Raw genomic sequence first — 17,261 nt, 5'->3', positions numbered from 1 at the left:
CCCTCATTAGGCAAGGAATAAATGAATAAATCCCCTGCCATGAAGGTGAGGATGTCAGGCACTATATGCATAAATCACACGAGGAGTTTCCAAGGGGCTTTCATCTTAGGAGTCCTTACGAGTTCAGAGCGATGGATCAATCCAGAGTGGATTGAACCTTTCAGCAGCAATTCCACATCTGAAGTTCTTTAATGATGTGGCTCCTTTAAATAAGATTCTAAAAGCCCAAGCCAGCTGAAATGGTAGCACACAATCAAGTTAATGACTTTAATTACTATGAAATTATCAGACAGTGTATTTGTAATTTTAATCTCCTAATCCGCAAAGTACCTTTTTCCCTTTAGTGCTCCTAAAGAAAGTAAAATAGCTTTTGGTTTCCTTGCCAGCTTTTCAAGGATCTTTGAAAACTGAGAAGAAACCTCCCACAAATAGCCTGGCTGTGATTATGAGGTTTCTTTTTTCGTTATTTAAAATATCATCCTCTATATGAATGCAAAGCATTTAAAAGCAGTAATAGGATCTATCCCAGCAACCAGGCATTTGAGTTTGAGATTTCTTGGGTTACTTGGGCTGTACAAAGGTAATGCACAACACAAACCTTCCCCAAAGTGCTGAGGAAATTGGAGCTTATGGCAAGGGAAAACCAGTAGCCAAAGAACGAGCCCAGGGCTGCTCTCTGTTATGTTTCCAGCTGCCTTATTTGAAGTGCTATGGCTGCAAAACTGCACTGAAGGACCCCAAAGTGCTTCTCCCTGGTAGGAAAAAGGGTTCCTGACCTCCAGGCCTGCAGCCACCCCGCACTTCAGCTCGTCCTCTGGGACAATCCCAGATTCTGCAGCGTATCAAGGCTGTTCTAGAGAAACATCCCTCTGCAAGCTCCTCAGCTGCCAGCCTGGAGAGCCCCTCAGCTGCCCTGAGATGAGAGCTGGCCATGGCCCTTCCATTCACCAGCCCTTGGAGCTGAGTGCAGGGCTCATTGTGCTCCTGATCTCTGGAAATCCTGACACACCAGCAGTTCTTGTGCTTGCTGTTTGAGCTCCTGAAAGGGGAAGAGGCTGGGCAGAATTTGTAGGATTTTCACTGAAGTCTATTGGACCTATGGGGTCCAAGCAGGGCTTAGCTGTTAAATCCATTTTTTACAAACTTAAAAATGCACCTACATTGGATGGCTGAGCATCTTACAGCTTTTATTCTTATCATTCCCCTATGACTGCTACTCCTTTTCATTTTGAGTTGATGTAAAGAGGGAAAGAAAAAGTTGAGTGGTGTGTCCAAGGTCATGCAGGGAAGCAGTAGTGAAGGGACTTGAGCCTCAGAAATAATTTAAGTTCTTGGCTGTGGCACCATCACTCTCTGCAGTGCTGATGTCTGAAACAGGCTCATAGCTCTCCTATTGTGGAGAAAGCACTTATTTTCCTATTTGTTACCTCTTCCTACAGGAGGGGATTATTATTTTTAAGCACAAAACAGCTGGCTGTTCCCATTAAGCTACTGTAGGAATAATCTGCATGGGGAAAAAAAAACCTCAGATGCTTTCCCAAATAGGAAGTAATTTAGATTTCAGATTAATGGCTGTGACAATGGAAATAAATAAAATCTTTTCCAGATATGGAGCCCAAACCACGGGTTGTTCTCATCGATGGTGGACACGGGTGTGAAATGTGTCTGGTGCTGCACACAGGGAACACACACTTTGTGCAGAGCTCCCAGCCTGTGCTGTGCATTTAGTGTGGGAGTCAGCTGGGGCTGGGCACTGACGACAACTCTTGCTCTTGCAAGCCTTCCTCTCTTGCAGGCACTCTGCCCTGATCCCACTCAGGGAAATGAATCCTTTCCCAGAAATAAGAGCAAGAGTGAGAGGCAGGGAGGATCAGGGCACTCACTGAGTTGTTCTCTCTGGGACCTGTAAATCCTCAATCCTGGCTGTGGAAGGGGCTTCACAAAATGAAAATTAAGGCTTGGGGTGGGCAGCAGGGATGGAGGGAGCCAGCACAAGGAGCAAGCCCAGGTGTGGGGCAGGGCTGGCACTCCAGGCTGTCAGGGGCAGTCCACAAGGGAGCTGAAGCTTCTCCTGCTGTCAATGCTCTGTGGATGAGATGGGGACAGCCTTTGTGGGGACAGCAGGGCTGCAATCCAGGGCTTTCTTCACAGGGATCTGCTCAAACAGAGAATTTCTGTTTTGTGCAAGCCTGCAGCTGTACACGGTCAGCAGCACGACCTGAACCCCTCAGACAGCAGATGGGGAGCAGTGTGCCTGCAGTGCCAGGGAGCCTGGGAGGGACAGGAGGGGAGAGGCTGGCTCAGAGCTGGATTTTGTGGCAGAAGGGCCACGGAGATGTGTGCATGGAGCATTTCTTACTTTGCATTGCATGAAGGCCCTCAGCATTCCCCACGTGTTCCGCTCTCCGATGAGGTTAACAGGATAAAGAAAATGTTACCAAATGCATTCTAGCAGATGACTGCAATTTGCACTCAGCTGTTAAGCTGCTGGCTTTTCTGTCTTAGAAACTGCAGAATGGGAAAGCCTAGCCTGTGATATCGAGAGGGGTGACATGAAAGCGCAGAGTGAAGCTCCACAAATTTCTCTTGCACTTGGTCAAACTACAAATAATCAGATTAAGCCATAACTGTATAAATGGGGCTTGAGTGTGTTTGCTCTGCTGACTTGGTCATGCATTCAGGACGTTCAGACTGGTGTAACTGCAGCCCAGGAGGTATTAGTCACGCTGGGAGGACTTCAGTGAATATAAGAGAGCTTCATCTGGGCAGTTACCAAGGCAACTCCTGCTAATATTTCATTACAATGCTCCTGCCCTCTGCAAGTCCCATGGATTAGGACTGGGAATCTCAGAAAGAAGAGTTGATTGTCAATATTGTGCTTGGATTGAATGTATCCCAGAGGAAAAAAAAAAGAAAAAAGGTAAAGCATCCCCCTTAGGCAGAGCCACAATGCACAGCTGGAGCTAAACTCTGTCATCCAGCACTGCCTTGTGCCCTGAGGAGAGTCTTGGGTAGCAAATAATCTGCCTCTTTCCAGCTGTGAAATAGATGGAAAATGCAGGTTTGAGCTCATCCTCATCCGTGTGGAGGTGCAGAGCTGCAGAGCTGTGCCAGCTCCATTCAGAGCGGCTGCAGCACAGCCTGTCCCTGTCCCAGTGCAGGCTGGTGCCCTCGAACTGGGGGACAGTGCCACTCGCACACCTCAGGGCTGTGGCTGTCACTGCTGTGTTTGCTGGCTCTGGGCACCCTCCCCTGACTGTGCTCCTTGTCACTGACTCAAGAGCTGATTCCCTGGGGGAGCCACAGCCACCATGTGCTGGACTGGGCATCCTGTTCCTCTGGGAAAACACAGGTGAACATAAAAGAGCATCTGCTAGTGTGGGATATTGCTTGAGATGTTCTTCCTCTGGGCCAGCAGCAGGGGACTGTTGCTTGTTCCTAACTACACTTCTCATTAGCTGTGTATTATTTCTCGTGAATAAAACAGGATTTGATAGGAAAATGGCAATACAACTGTCCTGTATGACAGAGATTAGAAGTGCTACTTGGTTTTTATCTGCTACCAGTAATTTCCTCCTAGGTTTTGAAAAACTGGATTTGATGTTGGTGGAAGCCAACAAGGGCACATCATGACCCCATGAAGAGTATTTATGTCCACATAGCCACAGGGCACAGAATCAACCCCAGATGAAGTAATCTGTGGGAGGATGAACTTCCAGGCATTCAAAGAAGTTACAATGACATAGCAGGAGAAGTCCTATTCTCTGAGTCAGGCTTGAGTCAGTTTCCCATTTGTAGGCTGGATGTGTCCCACCTTTCAGACACGTTCTGTCCGTGTGTCTCCAGTTTGCCCCCAGTGCTCTGTCACACTCGAGGGAGTGTGTAACCCCAGCATTCCTATGGTTTTCACCCTGAGCACATTCACTCCTCCCCCTGCTTCCTCCAGGGATTCAACTTGACACAGAGCTCCTGGTCCTCCTGCGGTGCTGAACAAGTACCAAAGCTCACCCCAGGAGCGGCTGCACTTTTCTGGTGGGTGAACTGATCTCTGTTGACATGTCAGCTCGTTAAATCTGCAGGGCCCTTCTGGCTGAAGGCAGGGCTGTGTGGCACATTTAAAGCATGATTTAGTTATTAACAGAAAAGCAGCTGTGCTCCTGTTTGAGCTGTGCAAAGAAAAACACGCAGCTAGAGATGACCCAGCGCCGAGCGTGCCTGGGAGACAGCACTTACGTGTGTGCTTTCCATGTGCCCCAGAATAATACAGAGTTCAGGCTTTAAAAGAAAGTATTTGGGTCCTTGCCAGGTAGACAGACAGTATGAATGAAACACCTGTTCTGGCTTTGGGAGGGTTTTGGAACCATTTGATTACCGGGAAGGTACAGGCTGACCTTAAAGGGAGTTGAATTCTCTGGTGTAGAGTAACATGTCCTGCTACATTATGAATCTTCTTGATCTCCTGCTGAAAATGTCCACAGGAGACAAAACACAGATGTCTGCTGCTTTTGGTTTTAACTAAAAGGTGATGCTTGGGCATGGCAAATTGACCAGCTCTCTCTCAAAACAGTCTTTTTCAATTTTGATTAAATGTTAAAGGAGGAACACCATAAAGGAAACAAAGATAAAACACATTAAAGTAATTCTACTGAGAGAGGAAAACTAACTGTTCATTCCAGATGCCTCCTAATCTGGTTCTTGCCAATCCTCCTTGGTACTTGGCAGTTTTAGGGGGCTGCATTTTCACATGGTGTAATTCAATTCCAAAAAAGATATAAAGAATTATGTCTTTCCTAGAGTTGCTTCCTACTGTACCACCTTATCAGCCTGGTCTGGTTTGTCCAGTCTTAACTATTTCTGTCAATGTGGCAAAACCAGCTTTCAAAAAAGCAGACTACAGCAGATGGTCGTGTGATGAGTTTGGTCATCCCCTCTGGCTTTTGGCTTTATGTGTTCATAAAAACCAGTCTGAGAAACCAAGGCAGATCCTGGTCAAATTCCTCATGCCTTCAACAAAACCCTCCATTCCTTTCCCACTGCAGATTCAAGCTGTGCCCAGCTCCCCCAATGCAGAAGGGTTTAAAAAGCTGTAATTGAGCTGTCAGTTTGAAGAACAAACAGGGGAAATGTACTTTAGGTCTCTGTTTGGGGGCTGTTTGCAGAACAGTCTGTGTGTGCATGAGTGGGGGTCTGTGTGAACAGGAGGGGAGCTCCTTCCTGAGCCTCTGTGAACTCAGCAAACCCCTGCAAGCCTCACGTGGGACCTGCTGATGCCTTTTGTGGGTTTGTTTTACAACCATCTCAGGTAGAGCCTGTGGAGACTGCAAAATTATAAAAGCTGGAGATGTGCTCGAAGGATATTGATTGCACTTCTGGTTTGTGTTAGTCAACTCCAGCTCATGCAGAATGAGTTCTTAGCTCCTGGTAGCTGCTCCTGACACACTTGAGTCAAGGCACAACACCCTTATAAATGGTGTGGAGTTCTGGGGTCAGCACAGAGCACAGCTCAGGAAACACCTTCTTCACACAGCCTGCACAGGGTAGCAGGAAAGTGATAAAATCTTCCCTGAGATAACGTGTTCCTGACCCTACACCACACAAAAACCATAAGCTCACTTATTTCTCTTGGCTCAGGCCCTGCTCTCAGTGATGGCTCTGGCTGTGGTGGTGCCTTGGTAGGAAATATTGCAAGGAAATGGGTCTTTCTCCATTGGCCATATGTTGCTTTTCCTGGAGTGAAAGAACTCCTTACATTTCTCTGTGTAATAGACAAGATAAAACCAGAGAATTTATTCACAGGAAGCAGAATGTGTCTGTGTCACTGCTGAATTACTCGCTCCTGGCTCTGGGATGCTTCCCTGTGCTCCTGCTGTAGGTTAAAAGGCTCTGTATACACAGGAATACTCTCACTTGTACCTTGCAGAATCTTTGTTCAGATTTAGGAACTGGGTTCCCTCATAGAGATAAGTTGTTTGGAGCCCATACATTGAATTTTAAGCTCTTCCTGTCCCTCCACACCCCCAAAGTCCTTCTGCCACTCTACAGCTTGCTTGAAGAAAGAGCTTGTGGTTTCTGGTGGCAGCTTTGGGCAAGCTCCTCATGGTCCTGCAGTTTTAGGGAGGCAAAAGCAAAATCTTCAGTGGAACTGGGATGCCTTTAGCTGGTGCAGATGGATAGCAGCATGGCTGAGGTCGTGTTACTACATGCAGGCTCACAGAAGATTGGAGCAGGAATGCTACAGGCTGGATTCTTTTTTTTCCAGTTCTCTCTGCATTTACTGGTCGTGATTTGGGTTTAAAATGAAAATCTCTTCTGCTTCAACACCTCTTATTTGAGAGCATGTCACTGTGACCAGCTTTGTGAAGCCGAGCCAAGAAGCACCAGTGCAAGGCACAAGAAACCAGTAAAATTCAAAGAGGGATCAGAGCAATAAAGGAACGGCAAATGTCCAGGGATGTTGAAATTTATGCTTAGAAAAAGCTCTTAAATGGAAGAAAGGCTTCACTACTCAAGCTAAGTTCTAGCTGTTATAAATCAGGCAACATCTTTTCTGGGAGCAGAGTATTCCTCAGCCAGCCATGGGGATTTTCACTGGAAATGTTTGCTGCTGGTGACTCTCAGGTGAGGTGCTAGACCAGATGGGACTCGTGTCCAAATTACTGAACATGACTTCTTTTCTTGAGTGTGGCTGAAGAGATGGCATCAGGGAAGGAGTTTAAGTTGTTAACCTCAACTTTTTGGTTAACCTCTAAATTGAATGTTTAGCAATGTTAGAAACCCTCTGTCATTTTCTTCCTGTGCTGGAAAAAAACCTTCAGAATGCCCAGTCTTCAAACTATTTCCATTGCTTCTTGGAAAACTTCAGATCCCCTCAGTCACAGGTAGCCTAAGTATGATTTCAGTCTCCAAACTGTCTTTGCAGTCAACTGGAGGCCAGTTCAGACTGCAGAAGGGTCATTTTTTCTGCGTGGTGCTCTTGAGTCTGTGCCACAAAACCCACGTGCTAACTGTGATTTCACTTTCCTTAATTGCATTTTGGAAGGGAGATTAATTATATTACCACTAGAGGGATTAAAGTTATTAGACTGGCCCAAGTGTTTTGCCCTGCAACTCTTGTGGGGGTGGGAGAAAGTTATTTTCCTAATCTGTGCCCTGCTTTCCTTTTTAACTCTTTTAAGGTATTTACAGGTGCCATGGGGCGTAAGTAGCTAATTAAATATGGTATTTGATAAAGTTGAAGGAAGTTTTAATTCCTGTCCTGTGGAGTATTGGTCTCCCCCACATAAACACGTTAGTTAACGATTACTGCAGAGCAGAAATATTTTCAAAGGTGGCTGTTCCCAGCGGAACCTACTCATTTTCAAGCACGGTTTAAAGGGCAAAGACTGTCTGTTCTCTTGATAAGAATTTGTTTTTAAAGGTTCTATTTAGCTTTTAAAGGATACATTCATCCGCTTGGAGATAAGATCTTTGCATTAAGTGGGGCAACCAGGGGAAAGGTCTCCAAAGACACGGGCGAGCAGGAAGGGGTTAAAAGATGTCTGAAAGCGCTTTAGGAAATCTTTCTAACTGAATGGGTTTGGCGGCCGTGCTTCAGTGCTTCCTCACCGAGTGGAACCAGGCAGCTCTCACCGCCCTGCGCTCTCAAATCCTGATGTCACGACAATGCCATCCCCGGGAAACAGCTGGCACTGGGTGCTCCCGATGGCGTGGGGCAGGAAAGGAATGGCAGAAATGGCAAATCCTCCCCCTGCCGATGCTCGGAGCCACCAGAATTCCCGAGCAGCACCTGGCTGGAGGGCTGCCAGTGCCCCACTGCCGGCAGAACCCTGTGGAAACCTGACAATAAATCCATATATACATTTATACAGCAAGAGGGATCTTTCAAACCCCCCGCAAGTGCTGAAAGCAGTGTAATTGCAGAGCCTGGCTGGTACAGCCATGTGGAAATTGAGTTTGTGGAACTATATATTTGAGCCACAAGCATCACAATGGGTTTTTTGTTTGTTTGTTTGTTTGTTTGTTTTCTTTTTAAAGCTTTTCATACTTAAGACAGCTTTTTCAAGAGGACGGGTACCTCCTAGGCTGTCCACAGAAAATAAGAAACAAAGAGGATGATGTGATGCAAAGAGAAATGCCCAGCAGCAGCCTGTGAAGACCTGGGCAGGCTTTAGAGCTTGTTTTGCTTCCTGTGGGGTTCAAATACCGCAGCAATCCAACTGTTTGGAGACCAGACCCGGTCTCTTGATATGTCCTACTTTAAAAAGATGCGGTCTTGTCCAGTTCAGGCGCAACATTTCACGTGTATTATTTAATTCTTGGATTTTAAAACAGCCTGTGTTTGCCAGAAAATCAAAGCAGTGGTTTGATGTGTTAATTTATGTGGAGTTCTGTATTTATGTTCAGGTTTTTATCTGTAAAATGTCTGCCCCCCAGCAGCATAAAGAGCTGGCAGTGCATGTGTCACACCACGGAGGGATCGTCTACGGGCAGCCAGGGATGGGAGAAAGTTGGGTTATCGCTGAGCTGCTTCCTTCCCCCTTAGGTGAGAAGGTAAAGTCATTTCCCCAAAGCCATCCTTTCCGGGGAAACTGGAAGTAAAATTTTCACTGCCCAAATTAAATGAGAACCCACAGCATACCTCGAGGAGCGCGAACTGGGTTTGGTCCAGGCCAGTTCCCCTGTTTTGTTAATTAGTAATGGAGTTTTTCCTGTAGATAACCCGATCTATCGCTTAATGGAGTTTACCGTACTAAAACCCCAGCCAGCCGCCGCGGGCAGCGCAGCCCCGCAGACACAATGGGCACATTGTTCCCTGGGGAGGGGGCGGCATCCTTCACCCCACCGGGGCGGCAAAGGGTTAACCGGGGCGGCGGGGCCGGGGGGCTCCCGGGGCGGCAAAGGGTTAAGCGGGGCGGCGGGGCCGGGGGCTGCCGGGGCGGCAAAGGGTTAACCGGGGCGGCGGGGCCGGGGGGCTCCCGGGGCGGCAAAGGGTTAAGCGGGGCGGCGGGGCCGGGGGGTTCCCGGGGCGGCAAAGGGTTAACCGGGGCGGCGGGGCCGGGGGCTGCCGGGGCGGCAAAGGGTTAAGCGGGGCGGCGGGGCCGCCCGGCCCCTCCCCGCAGCCGGGGCTGAAGTAGCGCGGCGGCGGCGGAGAGGGGCAGAGCCGAGCGGAGCCGGGCCAGCGGAGCCGGTGCCGCAGCGCTGCCCGGCCCCGCCGAGCGAAGATGGCGAAGGCGGCGGAGCGGGGCGGTGCGCGGCCCCTGCTCCTGCTGCCCCTGCTCCTGCTGCCCGCCGCCGCCCGGCCGCCCGCCTCCTTCCCCAGCGATGTGAACGGGCACAGCCTCCACCCGCCCTACTTCAACCTGGCCGAGGGCACCCGCATCTCCGCCACCGCCACCTGCGGCGAGGAGGCGGCGGGCGCCGGCAGCCGGCGCGCCGTGGAGGATCTGTACTGCAAGCTGGTGGGGGGCCCGGTGGCCGGGGGGGACCCCAACCAGACCATCCAGGTACGGCCGGGACGAGGGCACGGAGGCCGGCCGGGGTGCGAGCCCCCCTTTGTGCGCCCCCGGTGCCGCCGCCGAGGGCAGGGCCCCGCTCCCCGCGGGTGTTCGCACGCGTCCCCCGGCGGAGCGGCCGCGGGGGGCTCGGTGCTGGGGGCTCTGGTGGTGGAACACGCAGGTCCCGGGGCATCCCCCGGAGCGGCGGGGCTGGGGGCACGCACGTGTTCGGGCTCTCTCCCAGCCTTGCCGGAGTTGTTCGCGGGGAACGCGGCTCGCTGGGCTCTCGGGGCGTTCTTTTTAAAGTTCTGGGTTCTTTGTGTTTATAAAATCCCGGGCAAATCGGCACCTAAGTTCCCTTTGGTAGTCAGGGAATCGTCACGGTGAATGTGATAGTGATTACTTTGGTGCGTCTTGAACTGATAATATTTACATTGATGCGTCTTAACTCCGTGTGTTCGGCGGGGCGTTGGGATGAGCGGAGGGGAAAGTTACAAGAGCGGATTTTACAGGCGAATGTCAGGTGATTTATCTCAGGGGTCCCATTTTAAGCTGCCCAGAGGGAGCTTGCAGCCAGGAATGTGGACGGGAAAAGCTGCAGTGCAGTGAAACAGCTATCGCTCCCTTGAAGGGAGGAAAGAACACTTGTAAAGGGGCTTGTAAAACACCAGGTTTAGTTGCAGGAACTCCAGACCCAGTGTCCCCCCTGAGGGCAGCCCAAGCCGGGAAGAGCAGCTCTGATTTGAAATGCTCCAGCAGCCTGAAGCCAGCCATGGAGCCACCAGCTGCTGCTCGGTGTTTTCTGTGTGCTGCTTGTGGTGCCACTCACCTGTTGCAGGGGAGCGGTGCTGTTGTCCCTGTTGTACAGAACAACAAGGGCGAGCAAAGGAAAACTGTTAATTTCTCGGACCGAGCCTTTCTCAGCCTTTCGGTGGGGGTGGCTTTGTTACAAGATCATCTCTGAAGCATTTTTCTCATTCTGGCCCACATTCTCCTGAGTTAGTGCTGCACTAGGAATTTTCCAGCTATTGTGTGGTTATGACACAGAATTTTGCTGTCTGTGTAGTATAAATGGTTGAAGATGTCACTGGATGGCAAAAACCTGACGTATCCTCCTGCGAGCTTTGCCACCTTTTAAAGCCATGTCTCACTTCACTGCACTGTAAAATAGAAAAAGTTTTGCCTGAAGTCCCAGTAGCGGGAGGCTTACAGGGACCTCGATGTAGTAATTGTGCCTCCAGTGAGGCAGAGGAGTAAGGAAAGGTGAAGTAACTGCTGCTCTGTGAACTTGCAAACAAATATGTGAACGATGTGCCAAGCAAAACGGGGAGGATAAGGCTGCTCGGAAAAGCTGGCAAATGTGGGTGTGCATTTATCACTCCACGTGTGTCCATCTGTGCTCTGGCCACCCTGCTAGCTCAGCATGACACACACTATTAAGGATGCTGCTGAGTGAAATCAGCCCTTCAGGCTGTACCAGCCCTGGGGGCAGCCCCAGCATCCCCCCAGTGCCAAACACAGCTCCCGAGCTGTGGAATTCTGCAGCGACCCCCTCCTGTCCCCTGTGCAGCTCTGGCACAGGGGGGCTTTGATCTGAACACCACTTCCCAGGCCAGCAGGCTTCACTCAGTCTGAAAGCTTTAGAAAATTCCTTTTGTAGTGGCTCCTTTCCATGACCACAGGCAGCACCTAAAAGGGAGGGGAGGAAACAGGAGGCATCAGAGCAGAGGTCAGAGTTCCCAATTCATCCCCTTTAGGGGTCTTGGCACCACCCGGTGACTGAAGCAAGGAGGGAGGTGGGAGGGAAGTGTTCAATTTGGGCGGACTGGAACAACAATAATGAACTCCACATGCGTGCCCTCACTGCCTGCGTGTCCCACCAGCCCAGAGCCCCTGCCCTCCTCCAGTCACCTGCTCATTACTGTGTGATGTGCTGTGGCATAAGGAGTTTCCATCAGGAATACTGAAAAAATGCCACTTGGGACCCTGCAAGAGACATCCACGTGCTGTGGTGGTGACGGGACATTTGCTTGGTTAAAGATCTGGGATAAACATTAATATAGTTGTCTAATAAATGAGTTGAGTCAGTTCTCTGTTTTCTGCTGGTTTAATTTGACATTATAGAAGGCTTCAGAAAAGGGAGTTCACTGACTTTTAAACATGATGGTCTTAAAATGTCAATAATCATTAAGTTTTCTGAAGTAAACTGCCTTAGAGACACTTGCAGTGGTTTTGGCACAGCTTGTGGGAAGGCTGTAAACCTTTTCAAGGAGTTTCCTTTGCTTTATTCAGGGCTTTTTGGCAGAAGACTGCATTTCCAACTGTGGGGGGCTTTTCAGTCTGGAAGGATGTGAGGCACAGCAAGGCTGAGGTGTGCTGAAAGGGACTTGCCTTGGGGGTTTGCTTCCCTTGTCGCATTCACCCCTCAGTGTGGGTCAGCCCTGCCTTAATGATCATGTCTGGAGGATAAGAAGAGAGATGACAGGTTTCTTTTTGTGTTTAAGCTTTACTGGAGGTGCTGTGTTCCAAGGCAGAGCTGCGTGCTGGTGTTCCCCATCCCACCCTGTGCCTGGGGGCTGTTCCAGAGCCAGCAGGGATGCTGCACTGCTCCTCAGGGTGGGGCACGGCTGTAGATTATTATTTCAGATTAGGATTGTAGCAGTGAGGCAGGTTACTGGCATTAATTCAAGCACTTACAGACCTCAGAATTTAAGAATGTACAGTAAATTTGACTGATTTCAAGGCAGTGCTGCTTGTGCCTTCCCTTGCCTGTTCACAGCACTGAGCTGTCCTTGCCCGAGCAGCGTGGGCACTGAGCAGAGCTCTGGCCCTCTCACTCCTCCAGGTGTTGATAACAGATGAAATCTGAAGCTGTTTCACCCCTGAATGTCTCGGAATTAAGTGTCACCATTTGTGCTGGTGCCTCTTTATCCCACGTCCTGTCTGGTAGGTGGCAGGAGGAATCTGGCTCAGCCCGGGGCTCTTGGTGCTCCAGGTGACAATTGGTGCTGTAGCTCTCTGTAGGTGTCTCTTCTGTGTTTGCACCTCTGATAGTGTTGGATTTCAGTGGTTTAACTGTGGCTGAAAACACAGGTTTGGAACAAGTTGTTGCCCACAGGAAAGGCAGATGGTGAGACAGCACCTGCCTATCTCTGTGTGAGCAGCTGATCTCCAGGGACAGCCCTAGGAGCAGTTTGTGACAGGCACTTCGTCTCAAACAGTACTTTTTACACCCCCTTTCCTGCCCTTCTTACCTCATCCCCAGCAGCCCCATGCTCCCTGTGGCTTTCTGATAAATCAGAAAGAGGGGAGTTGGTGTTGGGTCAGGGCAGGGCCAGATAAACTGGGACAAAGCCACCTGAGAGAGGTGCCAGCAGGGTGCCCAGTCGGTCTTTATGCTCAGGGGAAACTTCAAAGCTCCCAGTGCCCTGAGCAGGATCAGGCCTTGCAGGTCCCTGTAAGCTGCCCCTCATTCAAACCTCTTCCTTATCTCTCCCTCTCTGCAGTTTGCTCTGATAGTGGCAGTTTTATGTTCTCTGAGCTGCCCTGCAGCTCCTTGCCTTGCTGAAGTTCTTCCTTTGACCATAGCTTTGTAGTGTCCATGCCTCTACTGCTCTGGCAACCTGCAGTCTCTGCTAAGCCTGCTGCTCACAATTGCTTTTTAATTAAAATCCTCTTGCTGATGTCAGAGCTTCCCTGTAGAGAACCTGACACAATGTGCAGGAGCCTGAGTTGCTCTAAAATGCAAATAGCTGGAAATGATTCTGGTCAGGTTTAGGTTTGGCTCTAATGAAACAGCTAATGAGCACCTGGTGCATCAGAGAGGCTAATCACACTTTGAACAGCAAACCCTTCAGCTGTTGATGTGTTCCCAGCCCAGCAGGCTGCCCAGGGAGGGACAGCAGCAGCATTATAAATGTAGAGCAGCTGATCCTAATTTTTACTCCCCTCTTACTCAGCTCGAGTTGACTGTCTCCCATCAATGTGAAGTCTGGGTTCAAAATGGTTTTTACATCTGTGGCAAGAATTTAAAGTATGAAAGTACTTTTTTTTTTTTTTTTTGTTATTTATCCCTGTTTTGTAACCTTGCCTTGCTCGCCCCCACCTCAGTGTTGTGTGTGCAGCAGAAATTTCCACACAACCTGTTGCACCGGTTCCCATTAAAGGTTGGAGCTTGAAGAGTTGGGTCAGTTTTATCTGGTCTGCTCTCCCTCCTGGCTCAAAGCATGTCCAAACCAGCCTTGTGACCTCTCTGTACACCGAGTGCTCCCTGCATCTATGTCAGGCTTACCTGGATGGTTTCAGCTCCCCTTTCCTTTGGCCTTGTGCTTGCCCATCTCTATTTTCACATCCCTGGAGGAATTAATTTAAAAGTGTTCTTGTTCAGGATAACTTCTATGGCCTAATTGTCTGTAAGTAACAAAGCACGTGGTAGTGGGGAATAATGCTGTGAAATCTGTTTCATTTGCACTGAGATTCCTCCAGAGTTTGGAGGATCTGGGAAATCACATGCTCTGCAGTGGCCCTGCCTTGCCTCAGCCCTGGCAGGGGCAGGAAGGGGATTGCCTGCCTTGAGATCTTGTACCTGGTGCAATATTAACGCTGGCTGCAGCTGGGACAGGCAAGGGCAGCATTCCTGTCTGGGGATAGCTGTGCCTTTAAAAGGAAAACTGCCTCTAACACAGCTCCCTTCCAGGCTGTTTGTAGCAGCAATTCAAGCCATGAAACAGTGGCTCCACACAACAATTTGCCAGTTTTCAGGGGGCTTTGCAGGTTTCTTTGAGCGTGGGTCAGATTCATTTGTCCATTAATGAGAGAGAAAGAATTGCCCCTAACAGCTCAGGTCTTTGTCTGATCCTGCTCAGGAGGCGCTGTTCAAGTTGTGGGGTTGTTTTCTCTGGCAGCGTGTCCGTGGAGCTGACAAAGCCACCCCGGGGCCACAAAAGCAAGGCAGAGAAGTGGTGGCAGTCCCTGGCCAGCTGACAGCTGGGGCTGTCCCTTTCTGGCTTTGCATTGCAGCATCATCAGCAAAAGGAACTTGGCTGCCAGACGGAGCTGGAACGTGTAGCTGAAAGAGCTATAGTGTGGGATGAATAGGTGGGCAAGAAACAGACTGCAGGGAGCTGGGCAGGGGAGCTGCCAGTCTGAGACCCCAGAAATGGCTGAATGGTCCAGGGCAGGATCTCTGAGCTGGGCAAGGCTGGGTGTGAGTGGCAGCCCCAGCACAGGAGTGCTGACCATGGAGTTTGAGCATCTCTCTGCTCTCCATTGCAGTGCAGCTTCTCCCTCAGACACTCCTGCTTCTGCTAGCCAGTCCTTGGAGTCTGGGATCCTTTGTCAATGTTCTGCATGTCTGAAATTCAGGAGGGATGCTGCTCTGGGCAGCCTAGATTCTACACTGGGTGGTTGTGGGGGTTTTGAGCCTTTTCATGTACCTCTTTGCACCCACACTTTAAATTGGTGCAAAGAAACCTTTGTGTGTTGTGATTTGCATTAGCAGGCTGTATTTTCTGAATTGAGTGAAACTGTGTCTTTTCTGAATTGCTGTGATACCTGACTGCTCTGTACCACGTTTTTCTGGCCAGAAATAATTGTTGTTTTTTGTACTTTCTGCCAGGGCCAGTACTGTGACATCTGCTCCTCTGCAAACAGCAACAAGGCCCACCCCATCACGAATGCCATTGATGGGACAGAGCGCTGGTGGCAGAGCCCCCCTCTCTCCCGGGGGCTGGAGTTCAACCAGGTCAACGTCACCCTGGACCTTGGACAGGTAACACTAAACCTTTCTTCTTTATGTTGTAGACCATGCTGGTGAGGAACTGCTTTTCTGCTTCTAAAGTCCTTTAGTGGACCTTGCTGGAAGTGTGGAACATCCACTTGTTTAATGTCAGGGCAGGAGGCTTTGGTTAGAATAGGGAAGAAAAAACTTCCTGTCTGTTTGTTATATTAACTACCTCGTGCTCTTTGCTGTTACTATTTAGCTCTTCCCTAGAAGCTGAGTCACTTGGGGAAGCTCCTCACCTTTAGTAGGTGCCATTCCCCTTAGAGGGAACCTGCACAGCCCCTTTGGGAGTTTGCTTTGTTTTGCAGGGATTTTGAGATTTTTCAGATACCAAAACTTTACAGTGACTTCTCAGGTAGATTTTTACTCTCTAGAGTAAAGGCTCATTTGTCAGTGCAGTTTGCAAGGTGCCTGACTCCAGATTTACATCCCCAGGAGCCAGTCTGTATTGATAGTATTGATAGTGTACCTTCAGTTAGATGCCTCAAACACACGCTTGAGTCCCCAGTGCTGGCTCTGCTCTGCTCCCTGCCTTGCTGTAGCACTCATTTGGAGTCTGCAAACTTCAGAGCCAAACACCTTTCATAAAAGGGTATCAGAATTTGCATGTGTGGTGCTGGTGGCAGATGCTTCACCTCGTGTGGATTTTCTCTGGGCTGATAGACCCTCTGCTTCCCTGTCACTTTTGCAATACAGGATAGACCCAGCTGGTCCCAAGAGCAGCACAAGCCTAAATAAATCTTCAGCTGGTTTTAGTGGCTTCCCCTTCATACGTGGCCTCATTGCCTGTAATTGCTGTAATCACCTGTTTATGCTCCTGGTGAGAGTCAGTTCTTTGCTTTTAACTCCTTTGTTTTGGTCGGTCGGGCAATAGAAACAGATTAAATGTTAGAGAATTGCCAATTTCCTCCTTTTGAAGTTGACTCTGGTTGAAAGGATAGAGGAGAGAGAAATTCTTGGGACGCAGTGTGGTCAGCAGGGCAGGTGCAGGATCAGGCCAGTCTACCTGGCAGCCAGGCTTCCCAAATTCCTTGGATACCAGTGAGAACTGCACAGGTAGGAGTGCCCTCCTAGGCATGTCTGACAGCAGGGCTTTTATTTTGTCTGCCAAACAAAGCCTCTCCTTGCTCTGTGTATCAATCTAGAGAGCTCTTGGACCAATTAATGTTTAATTTAAGGGATTCACAGCCACTAAAAGCTTTTGTCCCTCTGGGAGCTCAGGAGTGCTGATGGCACTGGGGGCACACAGGGCTGGCACAGGGGGTTGTGGTGTCAGCCCCTTCCTTTGCTGCTGTGCTCCCCTGCTGGCTCCATCGCTCTCCAGCCATAAGTGCTTAATTACCAGCTGCAATTGGGTTTCTGCAGCCTTTGGCAAGGCTGTGGCAATTGGGAGAGGGGCAGTTAATTAAGCAGCCTGTTGCTCTTTGCTTTTTGCTGGCTGGGAGCTTGCTCTCCTCACAGGGGTGTTAAAATCCTGTGGGAAGGAGAGGAGGAATATTCACAGCCAGCAAATAAGCTCCAGAATGGCTTGGGCTGGCCACCCAGCTGGTGTGAGGATATTAAACACTCTCCTCACAGCCTAATCTTAATGGCTTCATCTGCAAGGTGGATCAGGGCTCCCACCATGGCCTGGGAAGGGGCTGTGTCCAGGTATCTGCTGGGGGTTGGATGGGAATTGCTCCTGCTGGTACCTCGTTTGTTCCTGCCTCCTTGGGGAGGAGTGATTTTGATTGGGTGGGGGAGAAAGGCTGCACTTGAAGGTTTCCATGTCAGACCCAGGTCTGAGTGCCAGAAATATGGCAAACAGCTCCAGGGAGGAAAGTTAAATGGATTTTAGGAGATGCTGAGGAGTATGGAGAGAATTTTTTTTCCTTGCTTTTAATCATGGCCTTGTGCTTAGTACATTTAGGGTAAATGGCTGAGCCCATGCATGACTTTGGTGTAAAATACATCATGGCACCATGTGAAGCACAGCTCAGGTTTTG

The 17,261-nt window shown here is 49.6% G+C and overlaps 1 protein-coding gene across 1 annotated transcript in view; it reads left to right on the top strand.

The window, feature by feature from the left end:
• The first annotated feature begins 9,215 nt into the window (after nt 1-9,215).
• The window catches only part of LAMA5 (laminin subunit alpha 5), an 85,843-nt gene continuing 77,797 nt past the window's right edge, over nt 9,216-17,261 (top strand). Inside the window, exons 1-2 of the mRNA XM_084218044.1 lie at nt 9,216-9,503; nt 15,112-15,264. Coding sequence (XP_084074170.1) covers nt 9,222-9,503; nt 15,112-15,264 — 435 coding nt within the window. The 5' untranslated portion in view covers nt 9,216-9,221. The remainder of the gene's footprint in view (nt 9,504-15,111; nt 15,265-17,261) is intronic.

This window comes from Fringilla coelebs, assembly GCF_963513975.1.
Source record: "Fringilla coelebs genome assembly, chromosome: 18".
Classification (NCBI taxonomy): domain Eukaryota; kingdom Metazoa; phylum Chordata; class Aves; order Passeriformes; family Fringillidae; genus Fringilla; species Fringilla coelebs.
Note: the sequence above shows the minus strand (reverse complement) of the source record. Positions and strands in the feature narration are given on the sequence as shown.